Genomic DNA, 23,353 nt, shown 5'->3' on the forward strand with positions numbered 1-23,353 from the left:
AGCCTTCCTTTGCGCTGCAGTGTTGTAGTCCCTTACTGCTAAGCTTCTCATAAGGTCCTCACAACTGTTGTAGATGTTATGTCTCTCTCTCTGTCCCCCAGATAGGATAGGACAAACCCATATGACTGGTGGCGTGAGGCAGTTTATAGGGACTCTAGCATGCCGCAGCCTCTGGGAGTTGCCACCGTGCCTCCTGGGTATAGGTCGGACAGGAACCGTGGAAATAGCTGTCCTGCCGGTCTCTGAAGTAAAGCGTAGAGATCCTTACTCCCTCGGTAATCCGGCCACCGGATTTCTGCGCCTCAGAAGGAAGCAGCCTGCTCCTGGCTGATCTCCTTCTGATATCCTCTCCTTTGCTCTGCTTTCCTTCACGCTTGCTGCAATATGTTCTGCTTTCTATCTGTCTGTTTCCTAGGAGCTGCGGCACTTCAGGCCACATGACTCCTCTGCTTCCTGACAGGAACTGAAACCCTTCCCTCCAGATCAGGATGTTCTTATAGGGGAATTCACCTTAAACAGGCTTAGAGCTCCCCCTTCTGGTCTGGAGTGTGAACATGTTGCATGCATTGTGTTACCTGACAAAGAGTTCTCCTTCATTGCCTCCAAACGTAACATCACTCCCCCTAGAGGAGAATGATAATACTGCAATGACCAGGACCCTGGGGCGCTGCACATGCAAAATGTAGTATAGATATAAGATAATCACCAGGACAAACCTGGAATCACATGGTTGGTATCTTACTGTATATCTATACTACATTATGCATGCTTATGTTGTTTCTATGTGTAGATAGTAAATATTAGTCCAGTCTGATCGACATCTGGGATCATGAATATTATTATCAACACTTACTATTATACAGTGGGTATGGAAAGTATTCATACCCCTTTAAATTTTTCACTCTTTGTTTCATTGCAGCCATTTGGTAATTTTTTTTCTCATTAATGTACAGTCTGCACCTCATCTTGACTGAAAAAAAACAGAAATGTAGTAATTTTTGCAAATTTATTAAAAAATAAAAGCTGAAATATCACATGGTCATAAGTCTTCAGACCCTTTGTTCAGTATTGAATAGAAGCAACCCTTTTGATATAGTACAGCCAAGAGTCTTATTAACAATAATAATCTTTATTTTTATATAGCGCTAATGTATTCCGCAGCGTTTTACAGTTTGCACACATTATCATCACTGTCCCCATTGGGGCTCACAATCCAAATTCCCTATCAGTATGTCTTTGGAATGTGGGAGGAAAACAGAATACCCGGAAAAAAACGACAACAAACACGGGGAGAACATACAAACTCCTTGCAGATGTTGTCCTTGGTGGGATTTGAACCCAGGACTCCAGCGCTGCAAAACTGCAGTGCTAAACACTGAGCCGCCGTACTGCCCTTCTTGGGAATGACGCAACAAGTTTTTCACCCCTGGATTTGGGGATCCTCGGCCATTCTTCCTTGCAGATCCTCTCCAGTTCCGTGAGGTTGGATGGTGAACGTTGGTGGACAGCCATTTTCAGGTCTCTCCAGACATGCTCAATTGGGTTTAGGTCAGGGCTCTGGCTGGGCCAGTCAAGAATGGTCACAGAGTTGTTCTGAAGCCTCTCCTTTGTTATTTTAGCTCTGTGCTTAGGGTCATTGTCTTGTTGGAAGGTGAACCTTTGGCCAAGTTTGAAGTCCAGAGCATCTGGAAGAGGTTTTCATCCAGGATATCTCTGTACTAGTCCGCATTCATGTTTCCTTCAATGACAACCAGTCATCCTGTCCCTGCAGCTGAAAAACACCCCCATAGCATGATGCTGCCTCCACCATGTTTCACTGTTGGGATTGCATTGGGCAGGTGATGAGCAGTGCCTGGTTTTCTCCACACATACCGCTTAGAATTATCACTAAAAAGGTCTATCTTCATCTCATCAGACCAGAGAATCTTATTTCTCATAGTCTGGGAGTCCTTCATGTGTTTTTTAGCAAACTCTATGCGGCTTTCATATGTCTTGCACCGAGAACAGGCTTCCATCGGGCCACTCTGCCATAAAGGCCCGACTAGTGGAGGGCTGCAGTGATAGTTGACTTTGTGGAACTTTCTCCCATCTCCCTACTGTATCTCTGGATCTCAGCCACAGTGATCTTGGGGTTCTTCTTTACCTCTCTCACCAAGGCTCTTCTCCCACGATTGCTCAGTTTGGCTGGACGGCTGGGTCTAGGAAGACTTCTGGCGGTCCCAAACTTCTTCCATTTAAGGATTATGGACGCCACTGTGCTCTTAGGAACCTTGAGTACTGCAGACACTCTGTTGTAACCTTGGCCAGATCTATGCCTTGCCACAATTCTGTCTCTGAGCTCTTTGACCTGTTCCTTTGACCTCATGATTCTCATTTGGTCTGACATGCACTGTGAGCTGTGAGGTCTTATATAGACAGGTGTGTGCCTTTCCAAATCAAGTCCTATCAGTTTAATTACACACAGCTGGACTCCAGTGAAGGAGTAGAACCATCTCAAGGAGGATCACACGGAAATGGACAGCATGGGACTTAAATATGAGTGTCTGAGCAAAGGGTCTGAATACTTATGACCATGTGATATTTCGGTTTTTCTTTTTTATTAAATTTGCAAAAATGTATACATTTCTGTTTCTTTTCAGTCAAGATGGGGTGCAGAGTGAGAAAAAATGAACTTTTTTGAATTTACCAAATGGCTGCAATGAAACAAAGAGTGAAAAATTTAAAGGGGTCTAAATACTTTCAGTACCCACTGTATACGTTTGACCCAGTCTGATTGAATCTCGCGATCATGAATGTTGATCCTGTCTGATCTCACACTATGGATTACAAATTTTGAATCAGTCTGACCGACAGTCTGGATCATGGTTATTATGATCGACACTCAGGATTTCTGGATGACGATTTGTTGTGATTAACACTTGGGATCATCTCTCATGCTTCACGTTTTCTGTTTATTTTTTCTATTATAAAACAATCAGTTAGACACATCCTTCTGCAGTTTCCCCGTGACATCTCCCTTCATTTTTCCCATCACATGTGTTTATGTAGCTACTAAGCAATGACGCTGCAGAATCCCTGACAAATAGGCATCCGCCTTCACTAACCTATTGGATGGGCTGTACGGTTGGGGAAGGACTAGACAAAATACAGGCAGCACCTTGTGCACTGCGAGACACTGGGACACATTACACCATGGCTCTGAAGCCGGACTCCTACGTTGTGCTGAACGATGGGAATAAAATGCCTGTGATCGGATTTGGCACCTACGCCCCGGAAACGGTGAGTGCAACAGATATAAAGTACTGCACTGAATCCATAGCAAAGCGTCATTACTGCTGGTCTCTCGCCACCTCAATGTTCCCCCATTTGAGACACCGTGCCATCACCCCATGTTTCATTTACCCCATAGGGAAACAATGAGATTTATAAAAATTGCATCTTATTAGGCTAAGTACACCAAAGAACTGGCCGGTGAGTGCACCAAGGTCGCCATTGACGCTGGATACCGCCACATCGACTGCGCCTTTGTATACGGGAATGAGGTCCAGGTCGGAGAAGCCATTAGATCAAAGATTGCGGATGGGACGGTGAAGAGGGAAGACATATTTTACACTGGGAAGGTGACCAATCAAAATATTCTTTTCACTAGGTGGCTATGACAAGTTGATACAGGTTTTTAATTTATTCTGCAGCTTTGGAGCACTAACCACACTCCTGAGAGGGTCCGACTGGGACTGGAGAAATCTCTGAAGGATCTGCAGCTGGATTACATGGATCTCTTCCTGATCCACCACCCAGTGGAGTTTAAGGTTTGTAGATATATGTGTGGATCGGCCGCAGCTCCCAATCAGATCAGAGCCGAAGACATTATATGTGAATTCTATTTTTTTTCCTCCAGCCCGGAGATGATCTCTATCCCACAGACGAAAATGGGAAATTGTTTTTTCATAACACAGATATCCGAGAAACATGGAAGGTAAAATATATGAATGATTATGGGTGACTGTGGGCAGAATGACTTCTCCTCCATCGTACGGGGTAAGATTCCCATTTTCGGATGGAGCATCTCTCTAATTATCTTACCATAACCGCTAGGCTATGGAAGCGTGCAGAGACGCCGGCCTCGTCCGATCCATCGGAGTCTCCAATTTTAACCGCCGGCAACTGGAGCTGATTCTCAACATGCCAGGACTCAAGTACAAACCAGTGTGTAACCAGGTACATATCACTGACCAGTAAGGATCTATCACACATAATATCCTAAGAAATTAGAAAAAGTGCCAATCTTCCTTACAGGTTGTGTGGTATTGCAATACCAGATATAACCCATAGACAGTTGTGGCGCTGTTTCCGGAAAATAAGAAGCCACGTTGCTGTAATATTTTGCCATCAATATGTTGTTTACAGTGAAATGTTCTTTAAGTCATATTATCTGCACTGTTATATAAAGTAATGAGCCATTATATCTCTGCACAGGTGGAATGTCACATATTCTTCAATCAGAGCAAATTACTAAAGTTCTGCAAATCTCATGATATCGTGCTGGTCGGATTCAGCGTACTGGGGTCCAGCAGAATAGAGGTCTGGTAAGAACAAGGATATTGGTACAAGAATATAACTACTATAATACTGCCCCTATGTACAAGAATATAACTACTATAATACTGCCATCTATGTACAAGAACATAACTACTATAATACTGCCCCTATGTACAAGAATATAACTACTATAATACTGCCCCCTATGTACAAGAATATAACTACTATAATCCTGCCCCTATGTACAAGAATATAACTACTATAATACTGCCCCTATGTACAAGAATATAACTACTATTATACTGCCCCCTATGTACAAGAATATAACTACTATAATACTGCCCCCTATGTACAAGAATATAACTACTATAATACTGCCCCTATGTACAAGAATATAACTACTATAATACTGCCCCTATGTACAAGAATATAACTACTATAATACTGCCCCTATGTACAAGAATATAACTACTATAATACTGCCACCTATGTACAAGAATATAACTACTATAATACTGCCACCTATGTACAAGAATATAACTATTATAATACTGCCCCCTATGTACAAGAATATAACTACTATAATACTGCTCCTATGTACAAGAATATAACTACTATAATACTGCCCCTATATACAAGAATATAACTACTATAATACTGCCCCTATGTACAAGAATATAACTACTATAATACTGCCACATGTACAAGAATATAACTACTATAATACTGCCCCATATGTACAAGAATATAACTACTATAATACTGCTCCTATGTACAAGAATATAACTACTATAATACTGCTCCTATGTACAAGAATATAACTACTATAATACTGCCACATGTACAAGAATATAACTACTATAATACTGCCCCCTATGTACAAGAAAATAACTACTATAATACTGCCCCTATGTACAAAAATATAACTACTATAATACTGCTCCCTATGTATAAGAATATAACTACTACAATACTGCCTTCTATGTACCAGAATATAACAACTTTAATACTGCTCCTATGTACAAGAATAAAACTACTTTAATACTGCTCCTACTGTATATACAAGAATATAACTACTATAATACTGCCCCTATGTTCAAGAATATAACTACTATAATACTGCCTCCTATGTACAAGAATATAACAACTATAATACTGCTCCTATTTACAAGAATATAACTACTATAATACTGCTCCTATATATAAGAATATAACTACTATAATACTGCCCTTATGTACAAGAATATAACTACTATAATACTGCCCCTATGTACAATAATATAACTACTATAGTACTGCCCCTATGTGCAAGAATATAACTACTATAATACTGCTCCTATTTACAAGAATATAACTACTATAATACTGCTCCTATGTACAAGAATATAACTACTTTAATACTGCCCCTATGTACAGGAGTATAACTACTATAAAAATAAAGACCAAAACAGATACCATGATAAAAAATGGCTGCACAAGATGCCTATACCAAAGTGGAAAGGCACAGTGCAGGAATTAGAGCAATGCAGAGAGAAAATGGAGCAATACGTCCAAACGTGTAATATATAAAAAGTATAAGATTATTACAGGATTATAAATATATTATTAGTACATATTACCAGAATTATATATATAGATCAGTAATAGAGACAATACAGAGATAGGATCAGGTGGAATGCATTATGTACAATCATATCATATCACATGGGCATTTTAATTTTAATAATAAAAGTGTGTAGTTCTTATGTAAACCTCCAAGACAAATAGAAAGTAGTGGAGAAAGTATAATTAATATGTAATAGGCCTGCAGCCAAAATCAGATCAAGGCTGATATATAGAGATCCCACCATGTCCCCGCAGGTTCTTACAGAAATTGTGAAATGAGGGATGACACACCGCTAGCTGTAATACTGCTGTCACCAGTGTGTTAGATGTGAAAGACAATCATCAAGGATCCGTCTGTAGAAGGTCTATGCATTTAGCTCAAGCACCTTCTTAATTTTTGCATCTCTGTTATGGAGCGATATCTGTTGTGAATTTGGATTCTGGGCTCCCCCGGTGGCTACTGGTGGAATTGAACTTGTGTCATCATCTTTCCTGTTCACCTGTTCTCATCAGATCTGGGTGTCGCTATATAACCTGGCTTCTCTGTTAGTTGCTTGCCGGTCAACAATGTTATCAGAAGCCTCTCTGTGCTTGTTCCTGCTCCCAGACATCTACTAGATAAGTTGGACATTCGTCCATGTTTTGTTTTTGTATTTTGGTTCCAGTTCACAGCTGCAGTTTCGTTACTGTGTCTGGAAAGCTCTTGTTGATCAGGAATTGCCACTCTGGTATTATGAGTTAATGCCAGAGTCCTAAAGTAATTTCTGGATGTGTTTTGTTAGGGTTTTCTACTGACCATGAAAGTATGCTTTCTGTCTTCTGCTATCTAGAAAGCGGACCTCAAATTTGCTAAAACTATTTTCCTGCTGCGTTTGTTGTTTCATCTCATATCACCGCCAATATATGTGGGGGGCTTCTGTCTCCTTTTTTGGGCATTTCTCTAGAGGTGAGTCAGGTCTTATATTTCCCTCTGCTAGCATTATTTAGTTCTCCGGCCGGCGCTGGGCATATAGGGATAAAAAGTAGGACATGCTACCTGGCTACTTCTAGATGATGCGGTAGGTTTAGTTCATGGTCAGTACAGTTACATCTTCCAAGAGCTTGTTCCTATTGAGGCTTATGCTAGTTCTCTGGCCATGGAGATCATGACAGTTTGACCGGCCCACTAAAGGGTTAAAATCCTTGGCTGAGAAAGGAGAGAAATAAGAAGTCTGCTGAAAATTTTTTTTTTTTTTTTTTTTTTTTCTCTAGTAGTTAGTGTGCTCTTAATTGGATCACTTGCCAGTCTGTCTATGCTGCAGTCTTTCTTTTTTTTTCTCTCTCCTTCTAATCTTTGAATGGCTCTATGTTCACCTGTCTATAATGGATCTACAGAGTGTAACTGCAGGTTTGAATAATCTCGCCACGAAAGTACAAAGTTTGCAAGATTTTGTTGTTCATGCTCCGGTATCAGAGCCGAGAATTCCTTTGCCGGAATTCTTCTCAGGGAATAGATCTAGCTTTCAGAATTTTAGAAATAATTGTAAGTTATTTTTGTCCCTGAAATCTCGTTCTGCTGGAGACCCTGCACAGCAGGTTGGGATTGTGATTTCCTTGCTCCGCGGCGACCCTCAAGATTGGGCTTTTGCATTGGCACCAGGGGATCCTGCGTTGCGCAATGTGGATGCGTTTTTTCTGGCCTTGGGCTTGCTTTATGAGGAACCTCATTTGGAACTTCAGGCAGAAAAAACTTTGATGTCCCTATCGCAGGGGCAAGATGAAGCTGAAATTTACTGCCAAAAATTCCGTAAATGGTCTGTGCTTACTCAGTGGAATGAGTGTGCCTTGGCGGCTACTTTCAGAGAGGGTCTTTCTGATGCCATTAAGGATGTTATGGTGGGGTTCCCTGTGCCTGCAAGTCTGAATGAGTCCATGACAATGGCCATTCAGATCGATAGGCGTCTGCGGGAGCGCAAACCAGTGCACCATCTGGCGGTGTCCACTGAGAAGACGCCAGAAAATATGCAGTGTGATAGAATTCTGTCCAGAAGCGAGCGGCAGAATTTTAGACGGAAAAATGGGTTGTGTTTCTATTGTGGGGATTCTACTCATGTTATATCAGCATGCTCTAAGCGTACTAAAAAGCTTGATAAATCCGTTCCCATTGGCACTTTACAGTCTAAATTTATTTTGTCTGTGACCCTGATTTGCTCTTTGTCATCTATTACTACGGACGCCTATATCGACTCTGGCGCCGCTTTGAGTCTTATGGATTGGTCCTTTGCCAATCGTTGTGGGTATGATTTAGAGCCTTTGGAGACTCTTATTCCTCTGAAGGGGATTGACTCCACCCCATTGGCTAATAATAAACCACAATACTGGACACAAGTAACTATGCGTATTAATCCGGATCACCAGGAGACTATTCGCTTCCTGGTGCTGTATAATCTACATGATGATTTGGTGCTAGGATTGCCATGGCTGCAGTCTCACAACCCAGTCCTTGACTGGAGAGCTATGTCTGTGTTGAGCTGGGGATGTAAGGGGGCTCATGGGGACGTACCTTTGGTGTCCATTTCATCATCTATTCCCTCTGAAATCCCTGAGTTCCTGTCTGATTATCGTGACGTCTTTGAAGAACCCAAGCTGGGTTCGCTACCTCCGCACCGTGAGTGCGATTGTGCTATAGATTTAATTCCGGGTAGTAAATACCCAAAGGGTCGTTTATTTAATCTGTCTGTGCCTGAACATACTGCTATGCGAGAATATATAAAGGAGTCCTTGGAAAAGGGACATATTCGTCCATCGTCATCTCCCTTAGGAGCCGGTTTTTTCTTTGTGTCAAAAAAAGACGGCTCTTTGAGACCATGTATTGATTATCGGCTTTTGAATAAAATCACGGTTAAATATCAATACCCATTGCCGTTGCTGACTGATTTGTTTGCTCGCATAAAGGGGGCCAAGTGGTTCTCTAAGATTGATCTCCGTGGGGCGTATAATTTGGTGCGGATCAGGCAGGGGGATGAGTGGAAAACCGCATTTAATACGCCCGAGGGCCACTTTGAGTATTTGGTGATGCCTTTTGGTCTTTCTAATGCCCCTTCAGTCTTCCAGTCCTTTATGCATGATATTTTCCGCGATTTTTTGGATAAATTTATGATAGTGTATCTGGATGATATTCTGATTTTTTCGGATGATTGGGACTCTCATGTCCGGCAAGTTAAGAGGGTTTTTCAGGTTTTGCGGTCTAATTCTCTGTGTGTCAAGGGTTCTAAGTGCGTTTTTGGGGTTCAGAGAATTTCCTTTTTGGGATATATTTTTTCTCCCTCTTCCATTGAGATGGATCCTGTCAAGGTTCAAGCTATTTGTGATTGGACGCAGCCCTCTTCTCTTAAAAGTCTTCAGAAATTTTTGGGCTTTGCCAACTTTTATCGTCGATTTATTTCTGGTTTTTCGGATGTCGTTAAGCCATTGACCGATTTGACTAGACAGGGTGCTGATGTTGCTAATTGGTCCCCTGATGCTGTGGAGGCCTTTCAGGAGCTTAAGCGCCGTTTTTCTTCTGCCCCTGTGTTGCGTCAGCCTGATGTGACTCTTCCTTTTCAGGTTGAGGTCGACGCTTCTGAGATCGGGGCTGGGGCAGTGTTGTCGCAGAAAAGTTCTGACTGCGCCGTGATGAGGCCTTGTGCCTTCTTTTCCCGTAAATTTTCGCCCGCTGAGCGGAATTATGATGTTGGGAATCGGGAGCTTTTGGCCATGAAGTGGGCGTTTGAGGAGTGGCGCCATTGGCTCGAGGGGGCCAGACATCAGGTGGTGGTATTGACTGACCACAAAAATTTGATCTATCTTGAGACCGCCAGGCGCCTGAATCCTAGACAGGCGCGCTGGTCATTATTTTTCTCTCGGTTTAATTTTGTGGTATCGTACCTACCGGGTTCTAAGAATGTTAAGGCGGATGCCCTTTCTAGGAGTTTTGAGCCTGATTCACCCGGCAACTCTGACCCCACAGGTATTCTTAAGGAGGGAGTTATCTTGTCAGCCGTTTCTCCAGACCTGCGGCGGGCCTTGCAGGAGTTTCAGGCGGATAGACCGGATCGTTGTCCGCCTGATAGGTTGTTTGTTCCTGATGATTGGACCAGTAGAGTCATCTCTGAGGTACATTCTTCTGCATTGGCAGGTCATCCTGGAATTTTTGGTACCAGGGATTTGGTGGCAAGATCCTTCTGGTGGCCTTCCCTGTCACGAGATGTGCGAGGCTTTGTGCAGTCTTGTGACGTTTGTGCTCGGGCCAAGTCTTGTTGTTCTCGGGCTAGTGGATTATTGTTGCCCTTGCCTATTCCTAAGAGGCCTTGGACACACATCTCGATGGATTTTATTTCAGATCTGCCTGTTTCTCAGAAGATGTCTGTCATCTGGGTGGTGTGTGACCGTTTTTCTAAGATGGTCCATTTGGTTCCCCTGCCCAAATTGCCTTCTTCTTCCGAGTTGGTGCCCCTGTTTTTTCAAAATGTTGTTCGTTTGCATGGTATTCCTGAGAATATCGTTTCTGACAGAGGAACCCAATTTGTGTCTAGATTTTGGCGGGCATTCTGTGCTAGGATGGGCATAGATTTGTCTTTTTCGTCTGCTTTTCACCCTCAGACTAATGGCCAGACCGAGCGGACTAATCAGACCCTGGAGACATATCTGAGGTGTTTTGTGTCTGCTGACCAGGATGATTGGGTTGCTTTTTTGCCATTGGCGGAGTTCGCCCTCAATAATCGGGCCAGCTCTGCCACTTTGGTGTCCCCGTTTTTCTGTAATTCGGGGTTCCACCCTCGATTTTCCTCCGGTCAGATGGAATCCTCGGATTGTCCTGGAGTGGATGCGGTGGTGGAGAGATTGCATCATATCTGGGGGCAGGTGATGGACAATTTAAAGTTGTCCCAGGAGAAGACTCAGCTTTTTGCCAACCGTCACCGTCGTGTTGGTCCTCGGCTTTGTGTTGGAGATTTGGTGTGGTTGTCTTCTCGTTTTGTCCCTATGAGGGTCTCATCTCCTAAGTTTAAGCCTCGGTTCATCGGTCCGTATAAAATATTGGAGATTCTTAACCCTGTTTCCTTCCGTTTGGACCTCCCTGCATCCTTTTCTATTCATAACGTTTTTCATCGGTCGTTATTGCGCAGGTATGAGGCACCGGTTGTGCCTTCCGTTGAGCCTCCTGCTCCGGTGTTGGTTGAGGGTGAGTTGGAGTACGTTGTGGAAAAAATCCTAGACTCCCGTGTTTCCAGACGGAGACTCCAGTATCTGGTCAAGTGGAAGGGATACGGCCAGGAGGATAATTCTTGGGTCACTGCATCTGATGTTCATGCCTCTGATCTGGTTCGTGCCTTTCATAGGGCCCATCCTGATCGCCCTGGTGGTTCTGGTGAGGGTTCGGTGCCCCCTCCTTGAGGGGGGGGTACTGTTGTGAATTTGGATTCTGGGCTCCCCCGGTGGCTACTGGTGGAATTGAACTTGTGACATCATCTTCCCTGTTCACCTGTTCTGATTAGATCTGGGTGTCGCTATATAACCTGGCTTCTCTGTTAGATGCTTGCCGGTCAACAATGTTATCAGAAGCCTCTCTGTGCTTGTTCCTGCTCCCAGACATCTACTAGATAAGTTGGACATTCGTCCATGTTTTGTTTTTGTATTTTGGTTCCAGTTCACAGCTGCAGTTTCGTTACTGTGTCTGGAAAGCTCTTGTTGATCAGGAATTGCCACTCTGGTATTATGAGTTAATGCCAGAGTCCTAAAGTAATTTCTGGATGTGTTTTGTTAGGGTTTTCTACTGACCATGAAAGTATGCTTTCTGTCTTCTGCTATCTAGAAAGCGGACCTCAAATTTGCTAAAACTATTTTCCTGCTGCGTTTGTTGTTTCATCTCATATCACCGCCAATATATGTGGGGGGCTTCTGTCTCCTTTTTTGGGCATTTCTCTAGAGGTGAGTCAGGTCTTATATTTCCCTCTGCTAGCATTATTTAGTTCTCCGGCCGGCGCTGGGCATATAGGGATAAAAAGTAGGACATGCTACCTGGCTACTTCTAGATGATGCGGTAGGTTTAGTTCATGGTCAGTACAGTTACATCTTCCAAGAGCTTGTTCCTATTGAGGCTTATGCTAGTTCTCTGGCCATGGAGATCATGACAGATATCCTTCTCCCTCTAGGACCCAATAGTTACCTCCACCTTCTGCTGCTCATCACACACCTGTGCTGAAGGTTTAAATACATTCAATTGCTGCAGCATGGTGGGAGTCTTAGCTCATACGTGCCTCAGTCTTATTGGAAGTTCTAGCAGTCAATTAGTGTCTTCCCTGAGAACCCTAGGAGGATTGCTGTTGTGACATCTCGGTGGTCTTGTCAAACTGTTTCCCCCATCCGTCTACCCTCTCTGTCTTAAGTGTTAGTAGTTACTGACTAGCTTAATCACCATCCCCTCCCTATGTAGGGCCTTTTGCTAACGTCAGGCAGAGTTTAGGTTCTTGCTTGGCGATAGGTGCAGATCGTATAATAGGGACGTTTAGGGCAAACATGGTGATTTTAGATCTGCCTAGGGATCTCCACTCTTCTCTTTCCTAGTGTTTAGGCTCCCTCTTCTCTTTCTATTGTTGAGCACTTACTTATCCTTCACCCAGTGTGACATCAACACCAGCCATACACTTTTTTAAAACAAGGAGGTGCCAGAATTCTAGTGGCTATACGCCAGCCCTGAATTCATACAAACAAACTCCTCTCCGGAGGTGCCGGAATTCTAACGGCTTACAGCCGACCCTGAGCACATGCTGACAGACCACATAGTAGCAAAAATACACCCATGAACATAAAATGATACTAGCGCACCGGCGTGCGCCTCTGAAAACCTTTTATACCTAAAGCTCAAGTCCAGACAGACAGGACCTTGCCAGTGGACCAATCTGAAGCTGCTACATCACCAGAGCAGCTGACGTCTGAGCACCAATGAGATGGCCCCACATCATGGTCATGTTTAGTAGAGTGAAATCTGGACTTAGGCTCGAGAGCATAACGCTGTACATGTATACCAGTAGTCACTGTAGGCTTAGCTGGAGAACCAGCAGTAACAGCACATACAGCAGGAACGAGGGTCTTCAGGTAGATTAAGAGTTTAATAAAATATTAAAACACCCTGTGTCTTTATTTCATTAAAGTACTTTGTAATAATGTGTGTGTGTTTTATTAACCATTTCGTACTATTGGATTAATAATGGATAGGTGTCATAATTGACGCCTCTCCATTATTAATCTGGCTTAATGTCATCTTACAATAGCAAGGTGACATTAACCCTTCATTACCCCATATCCCGCCGCTACACGTGAGTGGGAAGAGAGTGGCCGAGTGCCAGAATAGGCGCATCTTCCAGATGTGCCTTTTCTGGGGTGGCTGGGGGCAGATGTTTTTAGCCAGGGGGGCCAATAACCATGGACCCTCTCTAGGCTATTAATATCTGCCCTCAGTCACTGGCTTTACCACTCTGGCGGAGAAAATTGCGCGGGAGCCCACGTCAATTTTTTCCGCGATTTAACCCTTTAATTTAATAGCTAGAGCGCCCAAATTTTGCACATACACACTACTAACATTAGTAGTGTGGAATATGCCAAAAAAAAGGGATATGAGATGGTTAACTGTATGTAAACCATGTCACATATCCTGTCGGGTTTGTGAAGGAAATAGGAAAAGCCGGCAATTGAATTACCAGCTTTTCTATAGAACACCGCTGCGTATTTCTCGCAAGTCACACTGCTGGTCCGTGTGTAATCCGTATTTTTCTCACCCCCATAGACTTTCATTGGTGATTTTTTTTGCGCAATACGGTGACAAACGCAGCATGCTGCAATTTTCTACGGCCGTACAAGACCGTATAATACGGATCCGTAAAATACGGCTGATAGGAGCTGGGCCATAAAGAATCATTGTACCGTATGCAATCTGCATTTTCAGCGCCTCTCATACGTCCGTAAAATTCGCTAGTGTGATGCCGGCCTAAGGGATAACAAGTTTTATGCCAAACCAGAGAAATGTGGTTTTGCCGTTCAGGAGGTTCAGTTTTTGGGGTACCTGTTATCATCTTCAGGTTTTCGAATGGATCCAGAAAACGTTCAAGCTGTACTCAATTGGGACTGTCCCGAGAATCTGAAGGCATTTACAGCGCTTTTTGGGTTTTACTAATTTTTACCAGACATTTATTCAAAATTATTCGGTAATGGTGAAAACCCTTACTGACATGACAAGGAAGGGATCTGATTTTTCTAAATGGTCAGGTGCTGCTCAGCAGGCTTTTTCCTCCTTAAAGCGTTTTTTTGACACTGCACCTATACTCAGTCAACCGGATGTTTCTCAACCTTTTATGCATCGGAGGTGAGGGTTGGGCTGTGTTTTCTCAGGGTCTGTCCTCTGGTAAATGGCATCCATGCGCTTTCTTTTCCAAAAAATTATCCTCGGCTGAGAGAAATTATGACGTGAGTAATAGGGAGATTTTGGCGATTAAATTGGCATTTGGGATGTGGTGACATTGGTTGTAGGGGCAGTCCATCCTATTACTGTTATCACAGAGCAGAAGAACCTGTCATATCATTAATTGGCTAAATGTCTCAACCCTAGACAAGCTAGGTGGTCCCTGTTCTGTACTAGATTTAATTTTCTGGTCACTTTCAGTCAGGAGTTAAAAACACAAAGGTGGATGCTTTGTCCCAAAGCTTCCCGGCTGGTGGTGACCATGAGGACCCTGCCCCAATTTTGCAGAAGGGGTAGTCATCTCGACCTTATACCCTGACACGGAGGGTAAGGTGTTGAAGGCTCAGGGGGGCGCCCTTGCCTCCTGCCCTTTAGGGAGGTTATTTTTACAGTTTGATTTGCGTCGTAAAGTTGTTAGGGAACATCATAACTCGGTGCTTGCTGGTCATCCAGGGGGTAAGGCAACAGCGGCCCTCCTTTCTCCTCGTTTTTGGTGGCCGGAGTTGCATTGGGATGTGGTTGAACAGGTGTCTGCTTGCAGTGTTTGCGTGCATTCTAAAGTATAGAATACCCATCCGTCTGGTCCTCTTCTTCCACTACCCATTCTTAGCAGACCATGGAAACACTTGTCTATGGATTTTATTACTGACCTACTGGTTTCGGCAGGCAAGACTGGTTCTGGTGGTTGTGGATAGGTTCAGTAAAATGGAGCATTTAGTCACTTTACCGGCATGTTGTGAAATTGGATTCTGGGCTCCCCCAGTGGCCACTTGTGGAATTTAACTTGTGTGCATCATCCCCTCTGTTCACCTGCTCCTATCAGGATGTGGGAGTCGCTATATAACCTTGCTCCTCTGTCAGTTTCATGCCGGTCAACAATGTAATCAGTAGCCTTTCTGTGCATGTTCCTGCTACTAGACAACTCCCAGCTAAGTTGGACTTTTGTCCTTGTGTGTTTTTGCATTTTGTTCCTGTTCACAGCTGCTGTTTCGTTACTGTGTCTGGAAAGCTCTTGTGAGCGGAAATTGCCACTCTGGTGTTATGAGTTAATGCTAGAGTCTTAAAGTAATTTCTGGATGGTGTTTTGATAGGGTTTTCTGCTGACCATGAAAGTGCCCTTTCTGTCTTCATGCTATCTAGTAAGCGGACCTCGATTTTGCTAAACCTATTTTCATACTACGTTTGTCATTTCATCTTAAATCACCGCCAATATATGTGGGGGCCTCTGTCTGCCTTTTGGGAAAATTTCTCTAGAGGTGAGCCAGGACTGTCTTTTCCTCTGCTAGGATTAGGTAGTTCTCCGGCTGGCGCTGGGCATCTAGGGATAAAAAACGTAGGCATGCTACCCGGGCACTTCTAGTTGTGCGGCAGGTTTAGTTCATGGTCAGTATAGTTTCCATCTTCCAAGAGCTAGTTCTCATATATGCTGGGCTATGTTCTCTCGCCATTGAGAATCATGACAGTTTGACCGGCCCAAAAAAGGGTTAAATTACTGGCTGAGAAAGGAGAGAAAAAAGAAGTCTGCTACAATTTTTTTTTTTTTTTTTTTTTCCCTCTAGTTCTGAGTGTGCTCTTAATTGAATCACTTGCTAGTCTGCCTATACTGCAGCCTTCCTCTCTTCCTCTCCTTCTAATCCTTGAATGGCTCTGTGTTCACCTGTTTCAAATGGATCTTCAGAGTGTAGCTACAGGTTTGAATAATCTCGCCACAAAGGTACAAAATTTGCAAGATTTTGTTGTTCATGCACCTATGTCTGAGCCTAGAATTCCTTTGCCTGAATTCTTCTCGGGGAATAGATCTCACTTTCAAAATTTTAAAAATAATTGCAAATTGTTTTTTTCCCTGAAGTCTCGCTCTGCCGGAGACCCTGCACAGCAGGTCAGGATTGTAATTTCCTTGCTCCGGGGCGACCCTCAAGACTGGGCTTTTGCATTGGCACCAGGGGATCCTGCGTTGCTCAATGTGGATGCGTTTTTTCTGGCCTTGGGGTTGCTTTATGAGGAACCTCATTTAGAGCTTCAGGCGGAAAAGGCCTTGATGTCCTTGTCTCAGGGGCAAGATGAAGCTGAAATATACTGCCAAAAATTCCGCAAATGGTCTGTGCTTACTCAGTGGAATGAGTGCGCCCTGGCGGCGATTTTCAGAGAAGGTCTCTCTGATGCCATTAAGGATGTTATGGTGGGGTTCCCTGTGCCTGCGAGTCTGAATGAGTCCATGACGATGGCTATTCAGATCGATAGGCGTCTGCGGGAGCGCAAACCTGTGCACCATTTGGCGGTGTCTACTGAGAAAACGCCAGAAAATATGCAATGTGATAGAATTCTGTCCAGAAGCGAGCGGCAGAATTTTAGACGAAAAAATGGGTTGTGCTTCTATTGTGGTGATTCAACTCATGTTATATCTGCATGCTTTAAGCGTACTAAGAAGCCTGACAAGTCTGTTTCAATTAGCACTTTACAGTCTAAGTTTATTCTATCTGTGACCCTGATTTGTTCTTTGTCATCTATTACCGCGGACGCCTATGTCGACTCTGGCGCTGCTTTGAGTCTTATGGATTGGTCCTTTGCCAAACGCTGTGGGTATGATTTGGAGCCATTGGAGGCTCCGATACTTCTGAAAGGGATTGACTCCACCCCATTGGCTAGTAATAAACCACAATACTGGACACAAGTGACTATGCGTGTTAATCCGGATCACCAGGAGGTTATTCGCTTTCTGGTGCTGTATAATCTACATGATGTTTTGGTGCTGGGATTGCCATGGCTGCAATCTCATAACCCAGTCCTCGACTGGAGAGCTATGTCTGTGTTAAGCTGGGGATGTAAAGGAACTCATGGGGACGTACCTTTGGTTTCCATTTCATCATCTATTCCCTCTGAGATTCCTGAATTCTTGTCTGACTTTCGTGACGTTTTTGAAGAACCCAAGGTTGGTTCACTACCTCCGCACCGGGAGTGCGATTGTGCCATAGACTTGATCCCGGGTAGTAAATACCCTAAGGGTCGTTTATTTAATCTGTCTGTGCCTGAACACGCTGCTATGCGAGAATATATAAAGGAGTCCTTGGAAAAGGGACATATTCGTCCTTCGTCATCTCCCTTAGGAGCCGGTTTTTTCTTTGTGTCTAAGAAAGACGGCTCTTTGAGGCCGTGTATTGATTATCGACTTTTGAATAAAATCACGGTTAAATATCAATATCCGTTACCACTGCTTACTGATTTGTTTGCTCGTATAAAGGGGGCCAAGTGGTTCTCTAAGATTGATCTCCGTGGGGCGTATAATTTGGTGCGAATCAAGCAGGGGGATGAGTGGAAAACCGCATTTAATACGCCCGAGGGCCATTTTGAGTATTTGGTGATGCCTTTTGGTCTTTCAAATGCCCCTTCAGTCTTCCAGTCCTTTATGCATGACATTTTCCGCGATTATTTGGATAAATTTATGATTGTGTATCTGGATGATATTCTGATTTTTTCGGATGACTGGGACTCTCATGTCCAGCAGGTCAGGAGGGTTTTTCAGGTTTTGCGGTCTAATTCCTTGTGTGTGAAGGGTTCTAAGTGTGTTTTTGGGGTTCAGAAGATTTCCTTCTTGGGATACATTTTTTCCCCCTCTTCCATCGAGATGGATCCTGTCAAGGTTCAGGCTATTGGTGATTGGACGCAACCCTCTTCTCTTAAGAGTCTTCAGAAATTTTTGGGCTTTGCTAACTTTTATCGTCGATTTATTGCTGGTTTTTCTGATGTTGTAAAACCATTGACTGATTTGACTAAGAAGGGTGCTGATGTTGCTGATTGGTCCCCTGATGCTGTGGAGGCCTTTCGGGAGCTCAAGCGCCGCTTTTCTTCCGCCCCAGTGTTGCGTCAGCCTGATGTTGCTCTTCCTTTTCAGGTTGAGGTCGACGCTTCTGAAATCGGAGCTGGGGCGGTGTTGTCGCAGAGAAGTTCCGACTGCTCCGTGATGAGACCTTGTGCTTTTTTTTCCCGTAAATTTTCGCCCGCCGAGCGGAATTATGATATTGGGAATCGGGAGCTTTTGGCCATGAAGTGGGCTTTTGAGGAGTGGCGTCACTGGCTTGAGGGGGCCAGACATCAGGTGGTGGTATTGACTGACCACAAAAATTTAATTTACCTTGAGTCTGCCAGGCGCCTGAATCCCAGACAAGCGCGCTGGTCGTTGTTTTTCTCTCGGTTTAATTTTGTGGTGTCTTACCTACCGGGTTCTAAGAATGTTAAGGCGGATGCCCTTTCTAGGAGTTTTGAGCCTGACTCCCCTGGTAATTCTGAGCCCACAGGTATCCTTAAAGATGGAGTGATATTGTCTGCCGTTTCTCCAGACCTGCGGCGGGCCTTGCAGGAGTTTCAGGCGGATAGACCTGATCGTTGCCCACCTGGTAGACTGTTTGTTCCTGATGATTGGACCAGTAGAGTCATCTCTGAGGTTCATTCTTCTGCGTTGGCAGGTCATCCTGGAATCTTTGGTACCAGGGATTTGGTGGCAAGGTCCTTCTGGTGGCCTTCCCTGTCACGAGATGTGCGAGGCTTTGTGCAGTCTTGTGACGTTTGTGCTCGGGCCAAGCCTTGTTGTTCTCGGGCTAGTGGATTGTTGTTACCCTTGCCTATCCCGAAGAGGCCTTGGACGCACATCTCGATGGATTTTATTTCGGATCTGCCTGTTTCTCAGAAGATGTCTGTCATCTGGGTGGTGTGTGACCGTTTCTCTAAGATGGTCCATCTGGTTCCCTTGCCTAAGTTGCCTTCTTCTTCCGAGTTGGTTCCTCTGTTTTTTCAAAATGTTGTTCGTTTGCATGGTATTCCGGAGAATATCGTTTCTGACAGAGGGACCCAATTCGTGTCTAGATTTTGGCGGGCATTCTGTGCTAGGATGGGCATAGATTTGTCTTTTTCGTCTGCTTTCCATCCTCAGACTAATGGCCAGACCGAGCGGACTAATCAGACCTTGGAGACATATTTGAGGTGTTTTGTGTCTGCGGATCAGGATGATTGGGTTGCTTTTTTGCCTTTGGCGGAGTTCGCCCTCAATAATCGGGCCAGCTCTGCCACCTTGGTGTCCCCGTTTTTCTGTAATTCGGGGTTTCATCCTCGATTTTCCTCCGGTCAAGTGGAATCTTCGGATTGTCCTGGAGTGGATGCTGTGGTGGAGAGGTTGCATCAGATTTGGGGGCAGGTGGTGGACAATTTGAAGTTGTCCCAGGAGAAGACTCAGCTTTTTGCCAACCGCCGTCGTCGTGTTGGTCCTCGGCTTTGTGTTGGGGACTTGGTGTGGTTGTCTTCTCGTTTTGTCCCTATGAGGGTTTCTTCTCCTAAGTTTAAGCCTCGGTTCATCGGCCCGTACAAGATATTGGAGATTCTTAACCCTGTGTCCTTCCGTTTGGACCTCCCTGCATCCTTTTCGATTCATAATGTTTTTCATCGGTCATTGTTGCGCAGGTATGAGGTACCAGCTGTGCCTTCCGTTGAGCCTCCTGCTCCGGTGTTGGTTGAGGGTGAGTTGGAGTACGTTGTGGAAAAGATCTTGGACTCTCGTGTTTCCAGACGGAAACTCCAGTATCTGGTCAAATGGAAGGGATACGGTCAGGAGGATAATTCTTGGGTCACTGCCTCTGATGTTCATGCCTCCGATCTTGTCCGTGCCTTTCATAGGGCTCATCCTGATCGCCCTGGTGGTTCTGGTGAGGGTTCGGTGCCCCCTCCTTGAGGGGGGGGTACTGTTGTGAAATTGGATTCTGGGCTCCCCCGGTGGCCACTTGTGGAATTTAACTTGTGTGCATCATCCCCTCTGTTCACCTGCTCCTATCAGGATGTGGGAGTCGCTATATAACCTTGCTCCTCTGTCAGTTTCATGCCGGTCAACAATGTAATCAGTAGCCTTTCTGTGCATGTTCCTGCTACTAGACAACTCCCAGCTAAGTTGGACTTTTGTCCTTGTGTGTTTTTGCATTTTGTTCCTGTTCACAGCTGCTGTTTCGTTACTGTGTCTGGAAAGCTCTTGTGAGCGGAAATTGCCACTCTGGTGTTATGAGTTAATGCTAGAGTCTTAAAGTAATTTCTGGATGGTGTTTTGATAGGGTTTTCTGCTGACCATGAAAGTGCCCTTTCTGTCTTCATGCTATCTAGTAAGCGGACCTCGATTTTGCTAAACCTATTTTCATACTACGTTTGTCATTTCATCTTAAATCACCGCCAATATATGTGGGGGCCTCTGTCTGCCTTTTGGGAAAATTTCTCTAGAGGTGAGCCAGGACTGTCTTTTCCTCTGCTAGGATTAGGTAGTTCTCCGGCTGGCGCTGGGCATCTAGGGATAAAAAACGTAGGCATGCTACCCGGCCACTTCTAGTTGTGCGGCAGGTTTAGTTCATGGTCAGTATAGTTTCCATCTTCCAAGAGCTAGTTCTCATATATGCTGGGCTATGTTCTCTCGCCATTGAGAATCATGACACCGGCACTTCTGAACCCCAAGACTCTTGCTCAGGTTTTTATTAACGGGATCGTGAAGCTTCACAGGGTTCCCTCCAATGTGGTGTCAAATTGGGGGACTCAGTTTGTTACTAAGTTTTGGAAGGTGTTCTGTACTTGACTGGGGGTGCAGCTGTCCTTTTCCTCTGCTTTCCATCCTCAATCGAAGGGACAGTCCGATGAAACTAATCAGAATTTGGAGACTTACCTCAAGCATTTTGTTTTCGGAAACCAAGAGGACCAGGCATCTTATATACCGTTGTCCGAGTTTGCTATTAATAATCGTCATTAAGAATCTACCGGCAGGTCACCGTTCTTTGATGCATACGATTACCATCCGCAGTTTGGTACTTTTAGCGGGGAAGGGGCTTCAGGAGTTAAAGAGAACTTGGGAGAAAAGTTTTGCTGCGTCGCATTCTTCAGTATGGTAGGTGTTATGATCCTAGTGGCAGAGGATCTCAGAAATAACTAGCTAAGTTATAGAACGTAGAACAAGCTCCAGGGAGGTGGTACCTGGGCTGACCGCAAACCTGATCCTAACCAAACACACTATAGGTAGCCGGTGAACTGTTGTGAATTGGACTTTTTGGCTCCCTCTTGTGGTCACTAGCGACATGACACTTTGAGCTTCTTTCTCTAGCTTGGTACCCACCTGGCTCGTTAGTCCAGGGGTGTTGCTATTTAAGCTTCCTGGATTTTCAGTCTGGTGCCTGGCATCGTTGTAATCAGTTCCTTTCTGTTTGCTCCTGTCTGCTGGTCCTGGTTCTTGCAAAATAAGCTAAGTCCTGCTTCCTTATTTTTTGGTTATTTGCATTTGCTCTTATTTCTGTCCAGCTTGTACCAAATGTGATTCCTGATATAGCTGAAAGCTCTAGGGGGCTGATATTCCCCCCCCCCCCCCGTGCCGTTAGACGGTTTGGGGGTTCTTGAATATTCAGCGTGGAAATTTTTGATAGGATTTTTGCTGACCGTATAAGTCATCTTCCTATATCCTGCTATTAGTCAGTGGGCCTCTCTTTGCTAAAAACCTAGTTCATCCTTACGTTTGTCTTTTCTTCTTACCTCACCGTTATTATTTGTTGGGGGCTTGTATCCAACTTTTGGGGTCTTTTCTCTGGAGGCAAGAAAGGTCTATCTTTTCCCTTCTAGGGTTAGTCAGTTCTCCGGCTGGCGCGAGACGTCTAGAACCAACGTAGGTACGTTCCCCGGCTGCTGCTATTTGTGGTGCTAGGTTCAGGTATACGGTCAGCCTAGTTACCACTGCCCTATGAGCTGATTTTTTGTGTTTTGCAGACTTGGTAATAAATTCTGAGACCCTCTGCCATTGGGGTCATAACAGTATGCCAGGCCAAAGGTGAATGTTTAATGCATTGCAGAAGTGGGATAATAAGAAAGGAAATTCTGAGTTTTTTTTTTTTTTTTTCTTTCTTCCTCCCCTTTACCTCAGAGTGGCTTGAGCTTGCTGCAGACATGAATGTCCAGACCTTGATTACTAGTGTGGATCAGCTTGCTGCTCGTGTGCAGAGTATTCAAGATTTTGTTACCAGTAGTCCTATGTCAGAACCTAAAATACCTATTCCTGAACTGTTTTCTGGAGACCGATTTAAGTTTAGGAATTTCAGGAATAATTGTAAATTGTTTCTATCTCTGAGACCCCGTTCGTCTGGAGACTCAGCTCAGCAAGTTAAAATTGTTATCTCTTTCTTGCGGGGCGACCCTCAGGATTGGGCTTTCTCGTTAGCGCCAGGAGATCCGGCATTGGCAAATATTGATGCGTTTTTTCTGGCGCTCGGGTTGCTTCACGAGGAACCCAATCTTGAAATTCAGGCAGAAAAAGCCTTGCTGGCTATCTCTCAGGGCCAGGATGAAGCTGAAGTGTATTGCCAAAAATTTCGGAAATGGTCCGTGCTTACTCAGTGGAATGAGTGTGCTCTGGCCGCAAATTTCAGAAATGGCCTTTCTGAAGCCATTAAGAATGTGATGGTGGGTTTCTCCATTCCTACAAGTCTAAATGATTCCATGGCGCTGGCTATTCAGATTGACCGGCGTTTGCGGGAGCGCAAAGCCGCTAATCCTCTGGTGGTGTTGTCTGAACAAACACCTGATTTAATGCAATGTGGTAGAATTCAGACTAGAAATGAACGGAAAAATCATAGACATCTGAATGGGTTGTGTTTTTACTGTGGTGATTCTACACATGTTATATCAGCATGCTCTAAACGCCTAACAAGGGTTGTTAGTCCTGTCGCCATTGGTAATCTG

At 44.4% G+C, this 23,353-nt stretch overlaps 1 protein-coding gene across 1 annotated transcript in view; it reads left to right on the plus strand.

Moving 5' to 3' along the window:
• The first annotated feature begins 2,986 nt into the window (after positions 1-2,986).
• The window catches only part of LOC143776951 (aldo-keto reductase family 1 member C3-like), a 44,350-nt gene continuing 23,983 nt past the window's right edge, over positions 2,987-23,353 (plus strand). Inside the window, exons 1-6 of the mRNA XM_077266822.1 lie at positions 2,987-3,279; positions 3,447-3,620; positions 3,693-3,809; positions 3,899-3,976; positions 4,096-4,218; positions 4,477-4,586. Coding sequence (XP_077122937.1) covers positions 3,112-3,279; positions 3,447-3,620; positions 3,693-3,809; positions 3,899-3,976; positions 4,096-4,218; positions 4,477-4,586 — 770 coding nt within the window. The 5' untranslated portion in view covers positions 2,987-3,111. The remainder of the gene's footprint in view (positions 3,280-3,446; positions 3,621-3,692; positions 3,810-3,898; positions 3,977-4,095; positions 4,219-4,476; positions 4,587-23,353) is intronic.

This window comes from Ranitomeya variabilis, chromosome 5 (assembly GCF_051348905.1).
Source record: "Ranitomeya variabilis isolate aRanVar5 chromosome 5, aRanVar5.hap1, whole genome shotgun sequence".
NCBI lineage: Eukaryota > Metazoa > Chordata > Amphibia > Anura > Dendrobatidae > Ranitomeya > Ranitomeya variabilis.